At 41.7% G+C, this 25589-nt stretch overlaps 1 protein-coding gene across 1 annotated transcript in view; it reads left to right on the top strand.

The window, feature by feature from the left end:
- Positions 1-25589, top strand: part of LOC311136862 (liprin-beta-1-like) — a 77369-nt gene that overhangs the window by 28151 nt on the left and 23629 nt on the right. Inside the window, exons 3-12 of the mRNA XM_084171167.1 lie at positions 1013-1224; positions 3368-3457; positions 4170-4283; positions 4421-4546; positions 7236-7328; positions 18493-18610; positions 24160-24221; positions 24428-24512; positions 24856-25001; positions 25399-25511. Coding sequence (XP_084027293.1) covers positions 1013-1224; positions 3368-3457; positions 4170-4283; positions 4421-4546; positions 7236-7328; positions 18493-18610; positions 24160-24221; positions 24428-24512; positions 24856-25001; positions 25399-25511 — 1159 coding nt within the window. The remainder of the gene's footprint in view (positions 1-1012; positions 1225-3367; positions 3458-4169; positions 4284-4420; positions 4547-7235; positions 7329-18492; positions 18611-24159; positions 24222-24427; positions 24513-24855; positions 25002-25398; positions 25512-25589) is intronic.

The following is a 25589-nucleotide window of genomic DNA, read 5'->3' as shown; positions in this document are numbered from 1 at the left end:
AAAACATGACTCCATTCATTTTTAGATCAGATGGCAGGCTCAATCAACCGATGATGTCATTGGTTGAACTCTCCCTGTGCGAAAACAAAATACCGCTATAGTGCATAATTATGTCTGAAACACCTCTCATCGCTCAGATTTATGTAGGGAGACTGGGAAAAACACCCCAAATAGTGTGTAGCTGTGAAGTTTCCCTTTAACTGTTTTGAATGATTATCATGTTTTCAGGCCAGAACTGTTGTCAGGCTGATTCCCTAAAGGTTTCTCTTCAGGAAGTGGACATTTCCCATTTCTTTGGTTGTGTTTTCATAGATTAATTTAACATGCAGCAGTTACATTTAGTAGCTGATAGGAATGAATGTGAAGCCCATTTCAGTCATGTTAATGCCCAGAGTCAGCAAGGACCTGTTTTTCTGCATTGGGTTAATTATAGGCCTGACATTTCAGTTAACTTTCCGATCACATGAAGTCCACGTTTCCCATGTAACTCTTTCTACTGTCCTCATTCAAGTTCTCTCTCTTTCTCCCTCTCTCTCTTGATCTCTCTGTCTACCGTAGCTGTGTATTCCTGTAGAGTCTTGTGTAAAGCGTTTTAGCTTTAAGTAGCTAGATTTCCTCACTTGTCGTGTCGGCTAATTCCTGTAACAGGGAGCATGATTTAATGGTCTAACCAAGAGTTACTTTCCACTTCATTGATGTTTGGCCTGTGCTTCCTGCATTGATTAGAAATGCAGGGCTGGCATTCACCCATTATATGTACCATACGCTGCAGAATGATTGCACAGAATTTCCTCTTTCTTTGGCTAAAATAAACTCCCCATTGTTATGTGGGTATAACATCGATACTGGGCACAAATAATCAATTGATTAGCTTATACCATTAACCTACAGTAGACCTTACGAATGACTGAACCATTGTCCCTCTTTCATGGAGAGGCTAGTTGCAAATAGAGCATCTTTCTCCATCTTTAAACTATGGAAACTGTCTAATTGAGTGTCCCCACCACCCCAGGCTCCAAGTCCATGGACTACTCCAACGGCCTGTTTGACTGCCAGTCACCCACCTCTCCCTTCATGGGCAGCTTACGGGCGCTGCACCTGCTGGAGGACCTCCGGGGCGTGCTGGAGCTGATGGACACCGAGGAGAGGGAGGGCCTGCGCTGCCAGATCCCCGATGCCACCGCAGACAGCCTGGTGGACTGGCTGCAGCAAGGACACCTGGTGGTAAGACCAGTCAAAAGTAGTGCACTATATAGGGAATAGGGTGCTGTTTCGGATGTATCCACTCATGATCATAATGATAATCTCAGTGGGTCAATTTGGTTTAATGTATCGCATTGTGAGGACTGCAAAGTCTTCCTGGTTTCGCTGGTGAAAGAACATTTACTTTGATATCTAGCACCTACTATAAGCCATGTATATTAACTTTAAATCCCTTGTCACACCTAATGTGAGAGACACACACAAATCTGTGATTAGATTTTTAAAAAAGGAGAGGACTAAGAGAATGTCATAAAGACAGACGTACTGTACACAGACATGGGAGACGAATGTTACATTCCGTTAAAGTTCATGTTCAGCTCTGATGACATCCCCCTTGTCACATCAGTCTCCACAGCGGTGTCGCGCTACGGCTTGTGTTTGTCCAGACATGTCATGGTGTGTGTAAATATAGGCCTGCTGTTGCTGTGTCCTGATTTAGGGTGTGAAAAGGTTATAACCACACAGTGGACATCTTTTGTTGTGGCGTCTGAGTTATTCCCTCCTGTGTCACTACAGACAACCTGTTAGAAACCTGTCTGAGACTGTCGTGGGGAATCTGGGATGGTATCTTGATGAGCTCTACTGCTATTTAAAGGATACGAACGGTATGGTATGAGGGGATACATTATCACAGACATTTCCTGGTCAGGTTTGGTAGCAGAGTAGCAATATAGAAACCCTCTAAATATTGGTGAGGGGCAATGTTGGTTGGGGTTGAAGTGCCATAGGACTGCTAGAGGATCTCGCTGTACAGCAAACCAGCCAACATGCCCTTAACAAAAAAGGCAACTGGTTCGAAATGTTGGGTCTTTGTGCCGGCTAATAATAATAAATTAACGATTAAGCCTATACATTTAGCTCTCTGTGTGTGCTCTCCATTCCATTCGGTTTTGCAGCTGATTTACAGTGAAAATGTTTCTTGAACAGTCTTGGTTCAAACAAACTAGATGAAGCCCATCTGGTACATGATCAGCCTGCTCACAGTTCTTCAGCCTATCCTCACTTTGAATGTTTCAAAAACACCTCTAATATCAGGCTGCGTTGTCCAAGAACAGTGTCTCTGAATGTACAAAGCAAATATCTCCCTGAACTCTTACTGTATGATGTAGTTAGTATTCCCCTGGAAATGTGAGATAAAACCCAGGTGTTGTCACAGACCGCTGTGAGAAACAACCCACTGATATGTTGGGATTGGGAACCAACAACATGTTGCCGAGACAGCACTGAGATTTGGGCTCTGGGCCAGGGAAATGCCTGCGCTTGTGTGTAATCCTATAACTAGTCTCTGAAAATGGTCCCCTCTTCGACCATTTGAAGGTGTTGTTGGCAAAGGAAAGGGAAAATGCAACATCAATCACGCTAGCTGTCACTCGAAGACTCTCATGTTCGATTGTTGTGCGATAATTGTCCGTGTTCAAGGTACTTCAAATATGCCCTGTTCACCCTTGAAAATACTTCCGTGACCAATGGTGCCACAACACCACTCTTTAGGTTTATCTGACTTTATCTTGATACATGAAAGTAACAAAATGTCACTTTTTGGGCGACCCGACCAAATTCACATAGAAATGTGAGTTACAAAGCTATCATTCTACTTGAAAGTAAGTCTCTAAGAAATGATAGATATGTGCTATATCTATGCTTCCCATTCTTAAGTTTTGTTTTTACATCTTTTACTTTCGGTTTTGTACACCAGCTTCACACAGCTGGAACAACAATACTTTTCATTATGGAATATATATTTCATAGCGGTTTAGATGGTACAATGATTCTCTACACTATACTTGCTTTTTTTGTCACATAATCTGAAATTAGGCAAACTATTAAGAGTTTTAGCAACCAGGAAATTGCACAGCGATTTCTGCATAGTGCAACGTTAAGCACTGAGGATGTCACCAGCCTTACCAGTGTAGTAGAGGCTTAATCTTAGAACCCAAAACCACATCTTGCGTCCACGCTGGCCAGCTACTCATAACTTAATTAACATTGATGTTAAGTCTGTCACTAGGGACTATTGGAGTCTGAATGTTAACACTCACAGACCAATCCCATGTGTCACTCTCTCACTGACTCTCCATGTTGTCTTCTCTATGCCTGCCTGCAGTCCAATGGCCACCACATCTCCATGGGTGGTGACCTCTACCAGGAGAGACTGTCTCGACTGGAGGGTGACAAGGAATCCCTGGTGCTTCAGGTACTGTACAGTACACAACAACATGCCGTAGCTAGTAGCTATCCTACCCAGGCAGCATTAATGGCTCATTAAATTATGTTACAATAGTATTAATAATAATAATAATAATGTGCCATTTAGCAGATGCTTTTATCCAAAGCGACTTACAGTCATGCGTGCATACATTTTTGTGTATGGGTGGTCCCGGGGATCGAACCCACTACCTTGGCGTTACAAGCGCTGTGCTCTACCAGCTGAGCTACAGAGGACCAAGTATTGATTGGTCTAGGCTGCCGCCGTCAGTTGATCTAGGAGGTTCTGAACGTCTCCAGCACCCCTCTATCCGTGCATCGATGGTCTGTCACACACGATCCATGGGGTCTGCAGTGACGTTCTTCAGTAAGAACTGTCCTCGATCAAATTATAAGTGGCCTTTTTAGTGCAATGAAGTGAAATGAACGTAGCCTGGTCCCAGATCTGTTTGTGCTATAAGCCAAATCACAACATTGTTTGGGCATGACAACCACCATAGGAGTTGGCTATACAGCACAAACAGATCTGGGACAGGGCTATATAATGAACTTGGTGTAATAACAAAAACTCTATCAACTCCATTACTTTTCAAATACAAAGCACTATGCACCATAATAATGTTAATGTTACAATTGTAATGACAGCGTAACTACACAGGTATTAGAGTTACTTAAAGTGTTACCCTTGTGTTCCTGTGCAGGTGAGTGTGTTGACAGACCAGGTGGAGGCGCAGGGGGAGAAGATAAGGGACTTGGACATGTGTCTGGATGAACACCAGGAGAAACTGAACGCCACTGAGGAGATGCTACAACAGGTCAGTTTGGATGAGAACGGCCCCTGAAAAATGGGTCTCTGTTGAAGTTATATCGTCAACACTGCTGAACAACAAAACCCAGCAAGCAAGCCAAGCTGTGTATGTGTTTATATTTGGCGTGTTTTGTGATTTCACAGGAGCTCCTGTGCAGAACGACTCTAGAGACTCAGAAACTGGACCTAATGGCTGAGGTGTCCAACTTGAAACTGAAGCTGAACTCATTTGAGAAGGACAGACTACACTTTGACCTCAGGGACAGTGAGGTATGGGATGGGAGGCCTCTGTTTAAGGACTGATTCTTCTTACGGTCTTTCTCTCTCCCTCTCTCTTTCTGACACACACACATATACACACACACACTTACCCTTTCATGCTGCCTGACACCTGTGTGGGGGAGGGAAGGCTTGCGTCATCATGTGCTCAAAGCCGCAGTGTGTGTGTTGGGGCAATAAAAGAGACCATTCACTTCCAAGGGAATGCCAGACTTGCTATGGCCAGACGCACTGTAATTGTGTTTTGTTTGAAGGTATGAATGAGTTGCTCTTATAAGAACGTGAAGCTTCAGGGTTTTAATAATAGGAAATTGGAAGTATTTTTCCTCTGGTTGTATGGTTGCAAACAATGAACAAAAGGTTATGTTCATATCTTGTTTACGTGGAAGTTTGGAGCAAGTTTGGGGGGGGGGGGTGTATTTGGACTCCAATGAACTGTGGTGGATTCTTGGACGGCTCTCAAACATGTCATGTTATTGTTGTTATGGCACAGCTTCTCTTCCAGTCCACTGGAACAGTGAGCTGCTGTCCATTATGTTCCACTTCACAGCCTATCTGGGAGAGCAGAGCACAGAGGCACTCCCCACCAGAGGCACTTTCCTCTCACATCTCCAAACCTGCTCTGGGATTTCTACTGTCCCTGGAAAGCAGTCCCTCCAGAACACGATATGTTCTCCATGGGGATCAGTAGTAGGCCTTGGAGAATGTAGGAGAAAATTATAATATGGTTCTCGGGATAGGCTTCTTTTGATAAAAAAAAAAAAAAAAGTAACCATTTACTTTAATAAGGAGAAGCCACACACTAATGGCTCCGATGCAATAAATGTAATAAACTAACGTTTCGACAAATAAGCTGCCTTCATCAGGGTTCAAAATACTTTTTTTTTATAAAATGAAAACCAAGGCCAAGTTTTAAAGTGGAACTGGAATTCTCCAATTAACCTACAACATTGTTTTACATGTCGATGTTAGGTAAACTTGTTGAACGTGATGAAAATGCTTTTAGAACATATTAGATGTTTTTTTGAGCGCCTAGTACAAGCTAAGAGAGATATGGCCGCAGCCATATTGAAACAATGTCATGGTAATGGTAGAGCATCCGCGCACCTACTTTACTCATGGCATTTTAATTAAGACTGATCAAGAAGTGAATAAACTAAAAGCTAAAACTACCAATTTTGAGATGGGAAAAACAATAAAATACTAACAATCATGTTAACAAGCCTGTATAGTCCGGTCAAAAATCCCCTTGCATTCGTTTTTGAGCTCATTCAGCTTTAGGCTACATTACATTGATTTTAACATGGGCAGGGACATCAGATCTACTGTTACCCGACATTAACATTAGTAAGCTAGCTAAATGTCCAAAATAACAAAGCAGGTAGCTAGCATCATCAAGCCTGTATAGTCCAGTCAAAACCCCACTTGCACATGTTTTTGTGTTCATTCAGCAACAAGGTCTAGCTGTGTTAAACATTACAGTAGTTTTGACATGGTCATCGGATCGTATTGTGTTAGCCGAAGTTAGCCAGCAAGCTAGCTAACAGCAAACAAGGTTAGTAAGTTAGCTAACTGCATGGTAATGCCAACAATAATAAATAATAATATGCCATTTAGCAGACGCTTTTATCCAAAGCGACTTAGTCATGTGCGCATACATTCTTACGTATGGGTGGTCCCGGGGATCGAACCCACTACCCTGGCGTTACAAGTGCCATGCTCTACCAATTGAGCTACAGAGTACCACAATAATAGTCACATTTGCAGGCAGATTGTGTACACTATGCATAAAATAGTATTCAATATGGTTTGCAGTGAGGGACTTCAAATGTGCCAAACCTAGGAGAGGCTATCTAGCTTGATGGGCTAGAAAAACTAGTTTTCAGTCAATGCAAGCTAGCTAGCTAGTTAAGTGTCTGTTCTGAAAGAGTTAGCTGCAGACGTGTAGGTATGTTAAGTGTCTACTCCTATTAATTCAATTGCAGCTAGTTGTGATATTTACCAAATGATGCTGCCAATGTCCATAGTAAAATTCATAATCCATTGTAAAATCCTGCGCTGTAGCAAGCTGTTCTGCTAACGTCACTAGCTAGCAAAATATCCATCAATGATAGCAGAGCTTGCCGGGGTTTTGAACTAGTTGGCTAGATATGATAGCCCACCTTGCACAGTATAAATGTTTTTGTCAATTTAGCGTTCATGCCATTTTACAAAGCACTTATTTTCATATTTTTTGTTGTAAAAATAAAGACATTCTCAATGAGGCTACTAACATGCATTGTAATCTGGGCTGCCTTTCAGACGAACCATTCAAGTGATGCCATTGATGACATGTTATCAAGATGGCGGCATGCAGTAGTCAGATGAGGCCATTTTCAAAAGTTTTTACATAAATGAGTTTTTCAGTAAGGGTAGGAACATACTTTATCACATTTGGTTATCAAAATCACCTTAACTTACTAAAATGTTTCAGTTCGTCTTTAACGTATGTTACATAGCACATGATCCCAGAGGAACAAGCAATCTTACTGTATCTTACTGGTTTATCAAGCGATCAGGGTGACTGTTGCTCTATGACTCCTTTTACTTCTGAGAAAATCTCTGATTTAACAAGCATGTATACAGCTTCCCTCCTTCCCCAGTGCACTGTGGGTAATGCAGTCTTTCTCTCCCCTCTTAGGACATGGGTCTGGAGATTAATGAGCTGAGGTACAGAGTGACCGAGATGGAGAGTGAAAGACTTCAGTATGAGAAGAAACTGAAATCCACTAAGGTTAGTTATCATTAAGTAGGGTTGGGCTACCTACACTGCAGTATGTAAGCATAATTCTGCAGATAATTATCTACTTCCAAAAGGAAAACTTTTCACTGTAGCCATTTATTCTTTATACTTATATCCTCTTCTTTTGACTACTTGTCAACTCTTGGGTATCGTTGTGGCAAATTCGTCCTTATACTGATCAAAGAACCAAAGTATTTCCAGAGTTTTTGTAGAATTAAGATAGACTTTATTACAATGGACAAAGCTGAGTGGTCTGCAGAGCATCTCCTTTTCCACCTCCCAGCTCTCAGTTTATATAGTCATTTTACATACATTTTAGCTTAACCCCTCCCTCTTGGGTTGCCCCACCACTGTCTCCAGTTTCCACCTCTTGACCGCTCCGGTCTGACTTCTCTATGTATTCAGTTTGGAAACAATGGTGGTGCGACCAATCAAGCCTTGTCATGCAAAATAATGTTCAGTTTGAACTTTGTTCAACCCCGGCTCACCCTGGCTTGACCTGGAGATTGACTGTGGACATGGCAGGTCCACAATCAATCTCTCAAACATACCCAAGCCCAACCCCTCTCTCCCACCCCGTCTTGCTGTAATTAATCTAGAAGATGCCCAAGGAGAGACAAAGGGTTTAGCCTAAACTCTGGTCAACCCCGGCTCGTTCCCGGAATATGCCTAAGGAGAGCCACAGGGTCACAGTCTGGTTTCAGTCACTGATAAGATAAGACAACTGTAGAATCTGACCAGAACACGAACACAGGTCAGATGCCCATTTCACACACACAAACCCAGTGAGAGGAACCAATTCAGTTCTTGCCTAGCAACAGAGATGTACCCATGTTTAACCCTGGCTCCGTGTTCGTCATGCTGTGATTAACTTTGTTTATCTTATAGTTTACTGAAAAATCCTCATCATATCCCCCCTCTGGGACTTCATAGGTCCCACATCCTTACAAAAGTATACAGTTGAAGTCGGAAGTTTACATACACCATTTTTACTGTTGTTTTGATCAACAGGGATTTCAGCAACGGCAACACACAGCAAAAAACTATTCCCATTACTACCAGTGCTATGCTTATTATCATTGCCAGTTTAGTGAACATTGCTCCCCATTTTCCAAAAGTTAAGTCCAACCAATCCCAGGCACGTGCGTCCTGCCCAGCATTGTTCTTGACTTCCTGTCTCAATCCTTTAAGCTTGATCATTGCCTCAGAGAATGTTCCTCCTGGGGCAGTATTATTAGGAATAAACGTGCAGCACTCGCTTCCAAACATAACACAGACTCCTCCTTTTTCTGCTAGGAGCCAATCGAGAGCCTGTCTATTTTGCCAGGTCATTCTACTTGCTGCCTGTACTTGTTCTTCCAGCGCTGACAATGCTGAGGCAGTATAATTTATGAACCTCTTTTGATTGTAATATATGTAATTGATCCATTCCAAATTTTTATTAGGAATTATCCAAAGAAGTATTGGTTCAAATCCTGATTTAATCTCACTCCTAGCTTTAAATTAATTGGGAATTCCTCTAGGTTGGCCTATAGCATATATTTGTATGTTCAGATTGGCTTCATATGCCCTTTTTGATCTTTGTATTTTAGTATCTTGTATATCAACTTTTAAAGCCTTCCAGTCAACTATTACAACTTTTTGTATTAGCTGTACTCTGGCACAGATCCCTTTCCATCCTTTTGGTAATAATGTCCTTAGTTGCCCCTGACAGACCCAGAATCTGCAATGGCCACTGACTGATCCTCATATGGAGCGATTAGCGGTAATGCCAGTATCTGATTTTCGTATATTTCCGGGGTAACTATTACCCCAGTACTTGACCCTACTGCCTGATAGATTTTTAATTGAGGGGTGTTTGCATTCCAAAGGCTATCTGTATCTAGGTGCCATGTAGTTTCACATTCTCCTTTGAATTCTCCCAAATTATATAACTCGATTGTTTTATTGTAACACTCATATTTTTGCTCATATTCTATTTGATATTTCTCTGGTGCTTCCCTTTTCCTTGTTTCTATTTTAATGTCTAATTGCTTACAGTTCTCTCCCCATCCTGGTTGATTATAAAATTGTTTATATTTAGGATTTCCTAAATATGACAAACATTCTGCTGGGCAATACGGTCTTTCCGAGTTCCTTAGATGACAGAAGTTGTGGTTGAACGTAGCACAGTCCTGGTAACTGGGGATTTGGAACTACTGTTAAATCCTTTAAAGGAGATGAAGTGCATATTCGACAGTTTTCTTTCTTTAATTTTAATGTAGCATATTGTGCCCATCTATACCAGTCATTGTTTAGCACCTCATTCCATTCCCTTTCTTCTGCGTCTGGTGAGGCTCTAACAGGTAAGGGGTTTAGTGCACTTTCCCAAGGAATAACTACTTCAACAACCCTGCCCCCTGGAAATGTAGCACTTATAAGTACTACATTAAATTGTTTATCTAAGTCTTGGGCTGTTATCCTTATGTCTATGATCCACCTGTCTTTTTCTTTTATTATCTTGAGGTCACAGTTAACCCATGTGATTTCCCCATAATCCTTGTGCTGGTTCCTCCCACACCAATAATAATTTGACCCTCGTACTTAATAGCGATCCCTTTCTGTACTTCAGTTGTGGTTCCTGCTTGGGCAGGAATATACATTCTAATCTTGTCTTTCTCTTCTCTGTCTTGTTCTTGTGCTCTTTACTATAGTCAGTATGCCATTTTCCTTATTCAACTGTTCTGGTTTCCAATTTCTGTTAGGGGACTAGTCAAGGGTAGAGAAATCAACGGTGGGGAAATCTGGTGAGTCTTGGTTGTCTTGTAGGTTATTGGAGGTCTGGGATGTCTTGGAGGTCTTTTGGAGGCCAATGTTAATGTCACCTTTTAGAATCCACTGTCTTTGACTCTCGCAAAGATTCTCCAACCCCACTAAATGTAATACTTTTTCCTGTCGCAAATATAGTCAATTTCTCAGCGTAAGGAATCAGTGATATTTTATCCCAAGCATCTATTAAAAAGTAGTTTGAGACGTAGTCTCCTACATCGCCCTTAACATACATACTGTAGGGGACTTCATCAATCCTGGAAGAAAGAGTCCTACTCAAGACACATCATATAATACCGTGTTCAATTAAGAGGAAAAGACACCTTATAAAATAAACAAACCAAAAACCCCTTTCGGATAATCCAATCATTGCAACCAGTGATCTGGGTCAACAGCATCAATGTAACAGTTTTGCTTCCGTCCCTACCTGGGCTTGAACCAGGGACCCTCTGCACACATCGAAAACAATCACCCTCGAAGCACTGTTACCCATCGCTCCACAAAAGCCACGGCCTTTGCAAAGCAAGGGAAACAACTACTTCAGGGTCTCAGAGCGAGTGACTTCACCGATTGAAACGCTACTAGTGCGCACCGCTAACTAGCTAGCCATTTCACACCGGTTAAACTCACCCCCCTTTGACCTCCTCCTTTTCCGCAGCAACCTGTGATCACAGGCTAAAACATGGAAACTCTTCTATTCTTACTAGTAGACAAAAAATAAAACCCATTCTCAAACAGCGTTCTGCGTTTACCTCTATCGTAGGGTTAAAAAACTAACTTGACAACTTTCACAATCCTAGATTGCTGTTGTAGCTTTATGTTTTGGTTCAGTGTCTCTGTTAGGGTGTTGGGTCAGTAATATTTCTGTAGTGATCTCAGCTAAAAGTTTTTATATTCCTCAGTTAATGGTATCTTTCTCCCTAATATATCTTCGTACTCTGCTTCTTTCCCAAAATGCATTTTTATCCCTTGTGTTCCTTTTTAATATTATTTTATTCTCTGTTCTCTCGTCTCATTTCGCTAGACCACCCCCTATTTTACCCTAATAATATTCACGTTTCCATTTTCGTACTCTAGGTATCCCGTATCCAAATCCCTATACCTTCTTTTCCTGTCCTTCAGTATGTCTATATCATACGTTATTATTTTTATGTTTGCTGTCACTGTGTAATCCGCTATTGTATATCCCCTTATCCTATACTTAAATGCGGCTGGTTCTCGTTCTAATCTTAAAAATAAAAAAATAAAATAAATTGGTCATTTAGCAGACGCTCTTATCCAGAGCGACTTACAGGAGCAATAAGGGTTAAGTGCCTTGCTCAAGGGCACATCGACAGGTTTTTCACCTAGTCGGCTCGGGGATTAGAACCAGCGACCTTTCGGTTACTGGCACAACGCTCTTAACCACTAAGCTACCTGCCGCCCCATCTTCGTCTTGGCATTTATTCCCTAACTTTTCCTTCTTAGTTTTTCTCTTTTACTTGTCTATATCTGGACGCCTAGTTCATATCCTAAAATCTCCTACCTTCTATGTGATTACTATTTGTTTCCTTATTACTGCTCGTTTTGGAATAACCCACTGAAATTCTCTCAATACTATAGACACTTCTAATTGAGCTTCTCTTATTGTTTTCCTGTACCTACATTTTTATATATGTTCTCTCTTTCCTTCCATATATATACCTCATACGCATCCAATCCACCTTTATTGATTTGGAAATAGATCTGACGAGTTTAATCAAATGGATTATGTTTTCCCTTGCGACATAATGAAATCCCTTTACTATTATTATTATTATTTTTTTTTTTTTTTTTTTTTTTTTTAGTCATTTAGCAGACGCTCTTATCCAGAGCGACTTACAGGAGCAATTAGGGTTAAGTGCCTTGCTCAAGGGCACATCGACAGATTTTTCACCTAGTTGGCTCGGGGATTAGAACCAGCGACCTTTCGGTTACTGGCACAACGCTCTTACCCACTAAGCTACCTGCCGCCCTTACCCACTAAGCTACTACACCACCTTAGCTCCGCAATGAGTGACAGTCATATAATGCTTAACCTTATCTCTATCAAATGATCTATGTATTCTTTCCCACCCCTCACGTACGTCTGTTTTGAGTGCGCAAGTTAGTATATTTAATATTATTCCACTTATTACTTCATCAAATCTCTAGTAATCGATTACACGCACATAAAATTCACCATATCGTCATATATTCACATCAACCAATCAATTTGCGTTTTTAATGATTCTCCATTGCCACACATCCACTTATCACAATCTACTCCCAGCCGAACCAAAAACAACACTTCAGATTGCGAATCATTTTCCACATTTATACCACTCCCATATCACATTCACACAATGTTATTCTCAAACACACTTAATCACTATTTGTATAACCTGCAGGAATATATTCTTCTATAAAAGGCCCCAAATTTGGAATGTCAACCCTATCACATTTACCATTTTACTATAATCAATTTTACCATCCTAAATCCCATCTAAGTTTTCCAAATCGAATGGCCGAAACAAACTCTAAAAGATTGGCCGAAATACAATGTCTAGATGTCATACAACCACACCAGTACAGATAAGCAGCCGCTCGTGCCAACATGAATCGAACAGAATGGCCAGCAGGATGAACAAATTAATCAAATGAATTGAACAAATGCACCAGACGAACAACCAAGTGACCTCGATGAATTGAATGGCCGAATTTAGTCAGACCAGTTGACCAAGATGAACGGATTGCTTTCGCAAACTCGAACAGGTCCAATAAAACCAGTATAAAAAAGTATTTGATCCCCTGCTGATTTTGTACGTTTGCCCACTGACAAAGAAATTATCAGTCTATAATTTTAATGGTATGTTTATTTGAACAGTGAGAGACAGAATAACAACAAAACAATCCAGAAAAATGCATGTCAAAAATGTTATGAATTGATTTGCATTTTAATGAGGGAAATAAGTATTTGACCCCCTCTCAATCAGAAAGATTTCTGGCTCCCAGGTGTCTTTTATACACGTAACGAGCTGAGATTAGGAGCACACACTTAAAGGGAGTGCTCCTAATCTCAGTTTGTTACCTGTATAAAAGACACCTGTCCACAGAAGCAATCAATCAGATTTCAAACTCTCCACCATGGCCAAGACCAAAGAGCTCTCCAAGGATGTCAAGGACAAGATTGTAGACCTACACAAGGCTGGAATGGGCTACAAGACCATCGCCAAGCAGCTTGGTGAGAAGGTGACAACAGTTGGTGCGATTATTCGCAAATGGAAGAAACACAAAATAACTGTCAATCTCCCTCGGCCTGGGGCTCCATGCAAGTTCTCACCTCGTGGAGTTGCAATGATCATGAGAATGGTGAGGAATCAGCCCAGAACTACACAGATCTTGTCAATGATCTCAAGGCAGCTGGATCATAGTCACCAAGAAAACGATTGGTAACACACTATGCCGCGAAGGACTGAAATCCTGCAGCGCCCGCAAGGTCCCCCTGCTCAAGAAAGCACATATACAGGCCCGTCTGAAGTTTGCCAATGAAAATCTGAATGATTCAGAGGAGAACTGGGTGAAAGTGTTGTGGTCAGATGAGACCAAAATGGAGCTCTTTGGCATCAACTCAACTTGCCGTGTTTGGAGGAGGAGGAATGCTGCCTATGACCCCAAGAACACCATCCCCACCGTCAAACATGGAGGTGGAAACATTATGCTTTGGGGGTGTTTTTCTGCTAAGGGGACAGGACAAGAAGTGGCTCAAGAAGAAGCACATTAAGGTCCTGGAGTGGCCTAGACAGTCTCCAGACCTTAATCCCATAGAAAATCTGTGGAGGGAGCTGAAGGTTCGAGTTGCCAAACGTCAGGCTCGAAACCTTAATGACTTGGAGAAGATCTGCAAAGACGAGTGGGACAAAATCCCTCCTGAGATGTGTGCAAACCTGGTGGCCAACTACAAGAAAAGTCTGACCTCTGTGATTGCCAACAAGGGTTTTGCCAACAAGTACTAAGTCATGTTTTGCAGAGGGGTCAAATACTTATTTTCCTCATTAAAATGCAAATCAATTTATAACATTTTTGACATGCGTTTTTTTGGATTTTTTTTGTTGTTATTCTGTCTCTCACTGTTCAAATAAACCTACCATTAAAATTATAGACTGATCATGTCTTTGTCAGTGGGCAAACGTGCAAAATCAGCTTGGGATCAAATACTTTTTTCCCTCACTGTACAAATACTATTCCCCGTTCATTCAGTCCTCTGGTTTTTACACCAAAGCTGTATCCACGGTCCTTATATAGAAATACTTATCTTACAATAACACCTACCCGTATAACCCCCTTCCTGATACACACAGAGACGGCTATATCCATAGGACGTCACTTATCTTACAATGCCTACCCGTGCAGTCCGCTATCGATACTTCTTCTAACACAATAGTGCGGTAGCCATAGGACGTAACTCATATACAAAAATCAAAATCAACATTGCATGCATGCTTATTTCTCATTCGAACAAAAACTCTGTACTTTTCCTAAACTTAGCCCATAATTCTGGAGAGACCCGGTACCTGACATTCAGAATCAGCCGAGTGAACCACACAATTTCTATACTAAAAGTAAGAACTCTGCTTACCTCTGTTTACAGTGGGCTCTGTGGTTGTGTGATTCGTTCAGCCTCCTTCCAAATAGCGCAGCAACCCTATGGTTTCTTTTTCCAGTCCCTTCGTGGTCGGCAATTATGTTCAAATTCGTTCTTATACTGATCAAAGAAACAAAGTATTTCCAGAGTTTTTGTAGAATTAAGATAGACTTTATTACAATGGACAAAGCCGAGTGGTCTGCAGAGCATCTCCTTTTCCACCTCCCAGCTCTCAGTTTACATAGTCATTTTACATATATTTTAGCTTAACCCCTCCCTCTTGGGTTCCCCCACCACTGTCTCCAGTTTCCACCTCTTGACCACTCTGCCCACTTCCTTAGTTTATGATAGTGGCAAAATCTGACTTCTCCTCTATGTATTCAGTTTGGAAACAATGGTGGTGTGACCAATCAAGCCTTGTCATGCAAAATCATGATCAGTTTGAACTCTGTTCAACTCCGGCTCACCCTGGCTTGACCTGGAGATTGACTGTGGACATGGCAGGTCCACAATCAATCTCTCAAACATACCCAAGCCCAACCCCTCTCTCCCACCCCGTCTTGCTGTAATTAATCAAGAAGACGCCCAAGGAGAGACAAAGGGTTTAGCCTGAACTCTGTTCAACCCCGGCTCGTTCCCGGAATATGCCTAAGGAGACCCACAGGGTCACAGTCTGGTTTCAGTCACTGATCAGATAAGACAACTGTAGAATCTGACCAGAACACGAACACAGGTCAGATGCCCATTTCACACACACACAAACCCAGTGAGAGGAACCAATTCAGTTCTTGCCTAGCAACAGAGATGTACCCATGTTTAACCCTGGATCCGTGTTCGTCATATTGTGATTAACTTTGTTTATCTTATAGTTTACTGAAAATTCCTCATCAGTATCCCCTCCTCCTTTTTGGTGTCTCTTCTCTTATGACATCTCTCTTTTTCTCTCTCTTTCCTTGGTTTACCTCCCTCTCCACTGCTACTAGTCGTTAATGGCTAAGCTTTCTAGCCTGAAAATCAAAGTGGGCCAGATGCAGTATGAAAAACAGAGGAAGGAGCACAAACTACAGGCACTGAAGGTTGGCTTCTCCCAGGGTTTCTGCTTGTTGCCATCTGATATGGGGTTTTGGTCTTTCTACTTTTTACTTTGGTTTAGTTTTTGTTTTTTGAGCAAGAATCTTTCAACTGGTGTTTTTTGTGTTTTGTTTTTACATATTTCCAGATGAGAAAATGTACAGTCTTTTTTGGTGCCAGTGAAAAAGCCAAAGAACTTAAACATATCAATGTAAACCCTGAAATACACCTTCCTTTAGGTGACACCCACAAGGCACCAGTTTAAGCATACTGTGCATTCGGAAAGTATTCAGACCCCTTGACTTTTTTCACATTTTGTTATGTTACAGCCTTATTCTAAAATGGATTAAATAAAACATTTACCTCATCAATCTACACACAATACCCCATAATGATAAAGCAAAAACAGGTTTTTAGAAATGTTTGCAAATGTTTTAAAAAATAAAAAAAGATACGTTCTTGCCATAAGTATTCAGACCCTTTGCTATGAGCCTCGAAATTGAGCTTGGGTGCATCCTGTTTCCATTGATCATCCTTGAGATGTTTCTACAACTTGATTGGAGTCCACCTGTGGTAAATTCAATTGATTGGACATGATTTGAAAAGGTACACATCTGTCTATATAAGGTCCCACAGTTGACCGTGCATGTCAGAGCAAAAACCAAGCCATGAGGTTGAAGGAATTGTCTGTAGAGCTCCGAGACAGGATTGTGTCGAGGCACAGATCTGGTGAAGGGTACCAAAACATGTCTACAGCATTGAAGGTCCCCAAGATCACACAGTGGCCTCCATCATTCTTAAATGGAAGAAGTTTGGAACCACCAAGACTCTTCCTCGAGCTGGCCGCTTGGCCAAACTGAGCAATCGGGGGAGAAGGACCTTGGTCAGGGAGGTGACTAAGAACCCGATGGTCACTCTGACAGAGCTCCAGAGTTCCTCTGTGGAGATGTGAGAACCTTCCAGAAGGACAACCATCTCTGCAGCAGTCCACCAATCATGCCTTTATGGTAGAGTGGCCAGACGGAAGCCACTCCTCAGTAAAAGGCACATGACACCCCGCTTCGAGTTTGCCAAAAGGTAGCTAAAGGACTCTCAGACCATGAGAAACAAGATTCTCTGGTCTGATGAAACAAAGATTGAACTCTTTGGCCTGAATGCCAAGCGTCACGTCTGGAGGAAACCCCTATGATGAAGCATGGTGGTGGCAGCATCATGCTGTGGGGATGTTTTTCAGCTAGTTAGGATCAAGGGGAAAGATGAACGGAGCAAAGTACAGAGAGATCCTTAATGAAAACCTGCTCCAGAGCGCTCAGGACCTCAGACTGGGGCGAATGTTCACCTTTCAACAGGACAACGACCCTAAGCACCCAGCCAAGACTACACAGGAGTGGCTTCGGGACAAGTCTCTGAATGTCCTTGAGTGGCCCAGCCAGAGCCCAAACTTGAACCCGATCTAACATCTCTGGAGAGACCTGAAAATAGCTGTGCAGCGATGCTCCCCATCCAACCTGACAGATCTTGAGAGGATCTGCAGAAAATAATGGGAGAAACTCCCCAAATACAGGTGTGCCAAGCTTGTAGCGTCATTCCCAAGAAGATTTGAGGCTGTAATTGCTGCCAAAGGTGCTTCAACAAAGTACTGAGTAAAGGTTCTGAATACTTATGTAAATGTGATTTTTCCGTTTTTTATTTTCAATACATTTGCAAAAATGTCTAAAAACCTTGCTTTGCTTTGTCATTATGGGGTATTGTGTGTAGATTGATGAGGTGATATATTTTTTTTACACCATTTTAGAATAAGCCTGTAAGGTAACAAAATGTGGAAAAAGTCAAGGGGTCTGAATACTTTCTGAATGCGCTGTATACTGTAGCACATGTAAACCACAGGTATGTCTTAATTGTAGCTTTCTTTGCCCTCATTTGGAAGTCTGTTTAGCTGTTTCTTTCTTTCTTTTCCTCCCTCCCTTTTTCTCATGGATGAAATGTCATCTGAAAAATCGTTTACTTTATCCATTTCCTGTTTAGTTTTTTAGTTTTTAAAGAATCCATGCTTGGTGTTCTATCCCATGCCTGGTCTCAGATCTGTTTGTGCTGTTTTGCCAACACCTGTTGTCATTGTCACGTCAATTGAGTTGGCAAGACGACACACACAGGCCTGGGACCAGGCTATTTTGACACTGCCATGTAAAACGGCTCCTCCAGCACTTGCTGAGACATCAACCACACCAGTCCATTGCACTAACCACCTCATCCACACCTCCCCCTCTCAAACACACACACACACACCCAGAGCAGGTGTGATCGTCATTGTCAAGTCAGCATCTGAATGATTGTTGTGGTTTGTTTGTGGTGGTGGGTGTTGGGGGTAGAAGAGGGGGAGATGTTAAGTCAGTGGCCACATTCCTGGCTGACTATGTTGCAGACGCCTGCCAGATCTCACAACGCCTGCATAGGTGGTTAACATATCAGTTAACCGCACCATATGACATAGTAATCTGATGCTCTACTGCACAGTCGATGACGTGGCACACAACCATTGGTTGATGCAATGCAACGTCTGCAATTTAGTCGGTCTGGAACGCAACAAGTGTTTTTTGGGAGGATGTCCCTGAGTAACTGTTGTGTGTTGAACAGGAGGAGCTGGCGACGCTGAGGAGGCAGTTGGAGGGAAGGGACGGAGAGCTGAGGAGGTTACACGGTGAGACTGGGTTCAGAGCCATCACGCCGGGTGGCATGGACAGTGGAGACAGAGGTGGGATTATGGACCATAGTTCACTGTTTCTCTCTGTCTGTGTCTTTACTCTATGGGGCGTTTCCCGGACACAGATTAAGCCTAGTCCTAGACTAAAAGCATGAAGGGCGGCAGGTAGTCTACGGTTAAGAGCATTGGGCCAGTAACCAAAAGGTTGTTGGTTCGAATCCCCAAGCCAACTAGGTGAAAAATCTGTCTGAGCCCTTGAGCAAGGCACTTAACCCTAATTGCTCCAGGGTCGCCGTCAACAATGGCTGATCCCTGGCCATGACCCCACTCTCCACGAGTGTTTCAAGTAGTGGGATATGCAAAAAAACATAAAAAATCCAATAGGACAATGTAAGCACCCACCTAATTATTATAATACTGTATTATTATTATTATGTATTTCGAAAGTGGTTCTTTGTCCAAGACTAGCCTAAATCTGTGTCTGGGAAACCAACCCTATAAGACAAACATATACCAGTTCCATTAAGCACAGATGATAACATTTTGGTAACACTTTACTTAAAGCCGACAGTTATAATGCATTATAACGTGTTATAAGCATGTCTTATTATGCTTAAAAAATATTGTCTCTGAAAAATCTGTGTCATATTTTGTAACCAATCAACATTATTTAAAATATTCCAGTCTTGACCGAAGTCGTGATGGACAGTCTTCAGAAACTGCAGCCAGTTTTTGTTTCATACAGTAATTCTGTGTCCTGTTTAGTCTCTCACCCAGATGAAACTCTTAAAAAGAGGCTGAAAGAGAAACGTAAGGTTATGGGTTTTATCAATGCTTGTATTTATTATTATTTGCTCTTGCACAACTGTCACTGTTGCATGTATGGGCATGAATGACCCATCTGAACCTTGCTTGTCCATAACCCATTGGAAAGCTATTTAATACAGTGTATACTCTTTGAAATCGTTTTATTATCAGTTCAGCCACCGGTATTTTAGAACTCAAAGAAGTGAATGAAAAGATGACATCAGTGGTTTATATTGCAGAAAGGTTGGCCTCTATGTACTGTAAGAATGGTAAAGTAAGTTGACTTAATGGAAATATCTTAAAGGTGAAATCTGTTAGTTTTCTGTCCTCCGTGGCAACCAGATGAAGTTCAAATGCAAAGAGTGAAACGCAACCTACACACAACAACAAGAAATATATGCTGTTCAAATTAATTAACCTGCGCCTCTTTGGTATTGTGATTTCAACTGCCTCAAAAACTTTCTACACGACATATTGATTACAATGCGAATCAAACTTCCGGATTGTGCCTTTAAGACTGCCCTAAGGAATAAGAAAGACACTCTCTTACGTATTTATTTGGAAATAAAACGTTTTATTTATACTCCAGCATTTTGGATTTGAGATCAAATGTTTTATATGAGGCGACAGTACAGAATTTCACCTTTATTTGAGGATATTTTGATACATACAGTGCATTCGGAAAGTATTCACACCCCTTGACTTTTTCCACATTTTGTTAGATTACAGCCTTATTCTAAAATGGATTAAATTAATTTTTTTCTCATCAATCTACACACAATACCCCATTATGACAAAGTGAAAACAGGTTTTCAGACCCTTTGCTATGAGCCTCGAAATCTAGCTCAGGTGCATCCTGTTTCCATTGATCATCCTTGAGATGTTTCTACAACCTGATTGGAGTCCACCTGTGGTAAATTCAATTGATTGGACATGATTTGGAAAGGCACACACCTGTCTATATAAGGTCCCACAGTTGACAGTGCATGTCAGAGCAAGAACTAAGCCATGAGGTCAAAGGAATTGTCTGTAGAGCTCTTAGAGAGGATTGTGTCAAGGCACAGATCTGGGGAAGGGTGCCAAAACATTTCTGCAGCATTGAAGGTCCCCAAGAACACAGTGGCCTCCATCATTCTTAAATGGTAGAAGTCTTCCTAGAGCAGGCAGCCTGGCCAAACTAAGCAATCGGGGGAGAAGGGCCTTGGTCAAGTAGGTGACCAAGAACCCGATGGTCACTCTGACAGAGCTCCAGAGTTCCTCTGTGTAGATGGGAGAACCTTCCAGAAGGACAATCATCTCTGCAGCACTCCACCAATCAGGCCTTAATGGTAGAGTAGCCAGACAGCAGCCACTCCTCAGTAAAAAGCACATGACAGCCCGCTTGGAGTTTGTCAAAAGGCACCTAAAGACTCAGACCATCAGAAACAAGATTGTCTGGTCTGATGAAACCAAGATTGGCCTGAATGCCAAGCGTCATGTCTGGAGGAAGCCTGGCACCATCCCTAGGGTGAAGCATGGTGGTGGCAGGATCATGCTGTGGGGATATTTTTCAGCGGCAGGGACTGGGAGACTAGTCAGGATCGAGGGAAAGATGAACGGAGCCAAGTACAGAGAGATCCTTGAAGAAAACCTGCTCAGGACCTCAGACTGGGGCGAAGGTTCACCTTCCAACAGGACCTAAGCACACAGCCAGGACAACGCAGGAGTGGCTTCAGGACAAGTCTCTTAGAATTTTTCAATTTAAATTATTATATAAAATTCTTGCTACCAATAGAATGTTATTTATATGGGGGATACAATCTTCCCAGCTCTGCAGATTTTGCTGCGAAGAGACAATCAATAGGTCATTTGTTTTGGTACTGTCCATTTGTAGCTTGTTTTTGGACACAGGTCCAGGAATGGCTAAAGGATTGCAACATTTACCTGGAGCTAACCCTGCAGATAGCATTACTGGGTGGTCTGAAAAGTCAATCGATCAATAATATAATAATACTTTTAGCAAAAATGTTTATTTTCAATTTACATCTGTAGAAAGAATGAGAATAGAAAGGGTCAGAACTTTTGTAAAACATCACAGTACAGTTGAAAAATATATGGCAAATAGAAATCCAATATGGATGGTGTTAAGAGATGGGTGGTGTTGAAGGATGGGACTTTTAACAACTAACAACAACTAATAACAACAAGATAACTAATAATGTAAGCATACTATGTCCATAATAAGTATATAGGTTATAGGTTGAGAGCTTTTGTGAAAGAGCACAGTTAGAAAGATGCAAAGAAGCAAACCGGATGGACATCATGAAAATGATCGGAGAGGTTGAGGGTAGAGGAAGTTCAGGAGTAAAAACAAACAAAATATAATTATTGTAAAATTGACTGTGTCCATAAAATGTATGTATAAGCTGGAAGTAGAGGCCTAAGCATTGTTGCTTACTCCAATTAGGGAAGGGGTGGTGGGGTTGGAAAGTAATAAAGGGAAATATATTTTTTAAAGGAAATGTATATGTATGTACATTTGTGAGGGGAAAAAAGTATTTGATCCCCTGCTGATTTTGTACGTTTGCCCACTGACAAAGAAATGATCAGTCTATAATTTTAATGGTAGGTTTATGTGAACAGTGAGAGACAGAATAACAACAAAAAAATCCAGAAAAACGCATGTCAAAAATGTTGGAAAGTAATGAAGGGAAATGTATTTAAAAAAAGGAAATATGGGGGATTGGAAGTGATGCAGACAATTACATTGATGGAAGTTACAATCTATCTGCAATATTAGAGCTGATCTACCCCCTAATAAAAATAAAAAAATTAAAAAGTATTTGAATGTCCTTGAGTGGCCCAGCCAGAGGCCGGACTTGAACCCGATCGAACATCTCTGGAGAGACCTGAAAATATTTGTGCAGCGATGCTCCCCATCCAACCTGACAGAGCTTCAGAGGATCTGCAGAGAAGAATGGGAGAAACTCCCCAAATATAGATGTGCCAAGCTTGTAGCGTCATACCCAAGAAGACTCAAGGCTGTAATCGCTGCCAAAGGTACTTCAACAAAGTACTGAGTAAAGGGTCAGAATACTTATGTAAATGTGATCTTTCAGTTTTTATTTTTGCTTAGTCATTATGGGGTATTGTTTGTAGATTGATGAGGGGAATTATTATTTTTTGAATCCATTTTAGAATAAGGCTTTAACGTAACAACATGTAGGAAAAGGTCAAGGGGTCTGAATACTTTCAGAATGAACTGTATCCATTTTACCGTTCAGAAATTAAGCACTGTATGTGGAGCGGCAGGTAGCCTAGCGGTTAGAGCGTTGGGCCAGTAACCGAAAGGTTGCTGGTTTGAATACCCGAGCCGACAAGGTGAAAAATCTGTCGATGTCCCCTCGAGCAAGGCACTTAACCCTAATTTGCTCCAGGGGCACGGTACTAATATGGCTGACCCTGTAAAACAACACATCACTGCACCCATCAGCGACTATAAAACATGTTTTATTATTGTACCTAGTGCCTCCATTTTTGAAGGTATCATAAGTATTTGGACAAATTCACTTATAGTGTATAACATTTTGGAATACGTTTAGTATTTGGTCCCATATTCCTAGCACGCAATGACTACATCAAGCTTGTTTGTGACTCTACAAACTTGCTGGATGCATTTGCAGTTTGTTTTGGTTGTGTTTCAGATGATGTTGTGCCCAATATAAATGAATGGTAAATAATGTATTGTGTCATTTTGGAGTCACTTTTATTGTAAATAAGAATAGAATATGTACCTGAACACTTCTACATTTAATGTGGATGCTACCATGATTACGGATAGTCATGAATGAATCGTGAATACTGATGAGTGAGAAGATGACAGAGGCATAAATATCACAACCGAAACAAACTGCAAATTCATCCAACAAGTTTGTAGATTCACAAGCTTAATTTAGTCATTGCGTGCTAGGAATATGGGACCAAATACTAAACTTTTGACTAAATGTTATACACTATAAGTGAATTTGTCCAAATACTTATGATACCTTCAAAAAGGGAGGCACTAGGTACAATAATAAAACATGTTTTATAGTCACTGATGGGTGCAGTGATGTGTTGTTTTACAGGGTCAGCCATATTAGTACCGTGCCCCTGGAGCAAATTACTGTCCAAATAAACACGTAGGGGAGTGTCTATAAGATGATTTCCTGTCTACATGTCAAAAACGTCCCTTTCTGCCACCTGTCATGTCATGGATGCCAGCTCACTGTTCATTCTGTGCTGTCATCCTCCTGCTTTCTCCTACAACCAACAATAATCACCTCCTTTTAACACAGGCCTCTCCTCCTCACCCTTTCCGTACCCCACTCTCACCACTTGCTCCCTCCATCAACACCCAGCATGCTGTCTGCTAACCCTCATAATCATCCTTGTCCTCTTCACAATGTCTCCTCTCATCATGTCTTTATTGTGACGGCTATAGAACAGCACATTGATATGGCTGTACCCACCAAGTCCAAATCATCCACCTCAAGGTTCCCTCAACTGTGTTAGATGTGGTGCTTATCTCACTGTGAGACTAGGAAGTGGTTAGACTACATGGACAGGGAGCCAAAATGTCCCTCAGGAGCTATCCCTGTCTGTTTAGATAGTACTGTTGCAGACAGAGACCCCACTCTGAATAGAGATATACTGTTGTACCATAGATCACTATGGATGAGTCAGTCAGGGGACCCCAGACATACCTTTGCCCAGAGTTGACCCTGTTGACTGCTATATATTCTCTGGCTGAAATCCTGTTCTTTACCCTCCAGATGTGGAAGTGCAGAGAATGAAAAAAGCGGTGGAGTCACTGATGGCAGCCAATGAGGAGAAGGTACAGTGAACTACAGTTGACCCCCCCCCCCCACCCCATCTCATTACTCTCGGATAGTTTGTCTTGTCAAGTTTAATGTGACAGGCCAAAGAAGAGGTTACAACCTCTCCGAACCTCTGTGCCCCTAAAAAGAAGGAAAATAAACTCTCTGTACCTTGTGACCTGGCTTGACCTTTGACCTTTATGTGACCCCTCTGCACCTGTAGGATCGTAAGATTGAGGAGCTGAGGCAGTCGCTGCTGCACTACAAGAAGGTCCAGGACATGGTGATGTCAGTGCAAGAGAAGAAAGGTTCGAGAAACAATGTTCTATTTCTTAAACCATGTTCTATCACATTGTTTTATCTCTGAGAGAAACACTTGTGTTCATTAGGTTTATGTGTCTAAGATCAAAGAAGTAACTGCAAACAATGCTGACCCTGTGAATGATCAGTCAGTTTCAGTTTAAGTAATGATACAGAAGTGATTTGTAAGAGCAGATAGAAGTGTTCTTAAGGTCAATATGTAAAAAAATGTCAACTTCAAAGCTTCACATTTCTGACAGTGGACTCTAATAGAATGCCCAACTCTGAACTCTCTCCTAGGCTACATAAAAATCTGACTGCTCAAAATAACTCTTTCATCTTCAATTCCAGACAAAACCAAAGATGGTGAGAGTGACGAGAGTAACAGCGACAACTCCCTCTCCATGATGTCAACGACGACCACCCCGGTTGCCCTGGAGTCGGAGAGGCACGCGCTAGCCGGAGTCGAGGAAGTAGCAGGGAAGAGCCCAGACGAGGTACAGGATTACATGATGATTTATAGATTGACTATAACAGGCCAAGGCCCTCAGATCACAGGAACAAATTATATTTCTATGAATGAATGTGTCATCCGCATTAGACCTTTTCAAAAAGCCTTCAGATGTCCTCCAGCCAATGAAACAGCCAATAATGACACATGCTGTGATTTAGATTTCACACTTCTGAACCAGGTGTTGAGTCACTTTGTCAAATTAGTCTGATAACATTCAAGGTAACTTTGCAGTGACACTTTGGATGGTTGTCTGTTTGAATTATGACAAGCACCATTGTCTTGACTGCTCGTTACCCTTAATCTACTAAATCGTGAAAACACCTTGACACGACAGAGAAACGTAACATATGAGGTTGATGGCCCTCTCCTTCAATGCGTAGCTGGAGACGCACTATGGAGCTACTGAAGTGTCTTCGCCCACACCCAGCCCTACAGTCCTGTCAGCCTGCGATCTACAGAGGGGGCCAGAGCTTGACCAAGCTGAACCTGAGAGGTGAGCTGAACGAGATGTTTATTTATAGTCTTTGAAATGGGCTTCGGCTAAACCTGTGGGACAATTCCCACATTTCCT

Source organism: Coregonus lavaretus (assembly GCF_964263955.1).
Source record: "Coregonus lavaretus genome assembly, chromosome: 11".
NCBI lineage: Eukaryota > Metazoa > Chordata > Actinopteri > Salmoniformes > Salmonidae > Coregonus > Coregonus lavaretus.
This window is presented reverse-complemented; position numbering and strand designations above follow the sequence as displayed.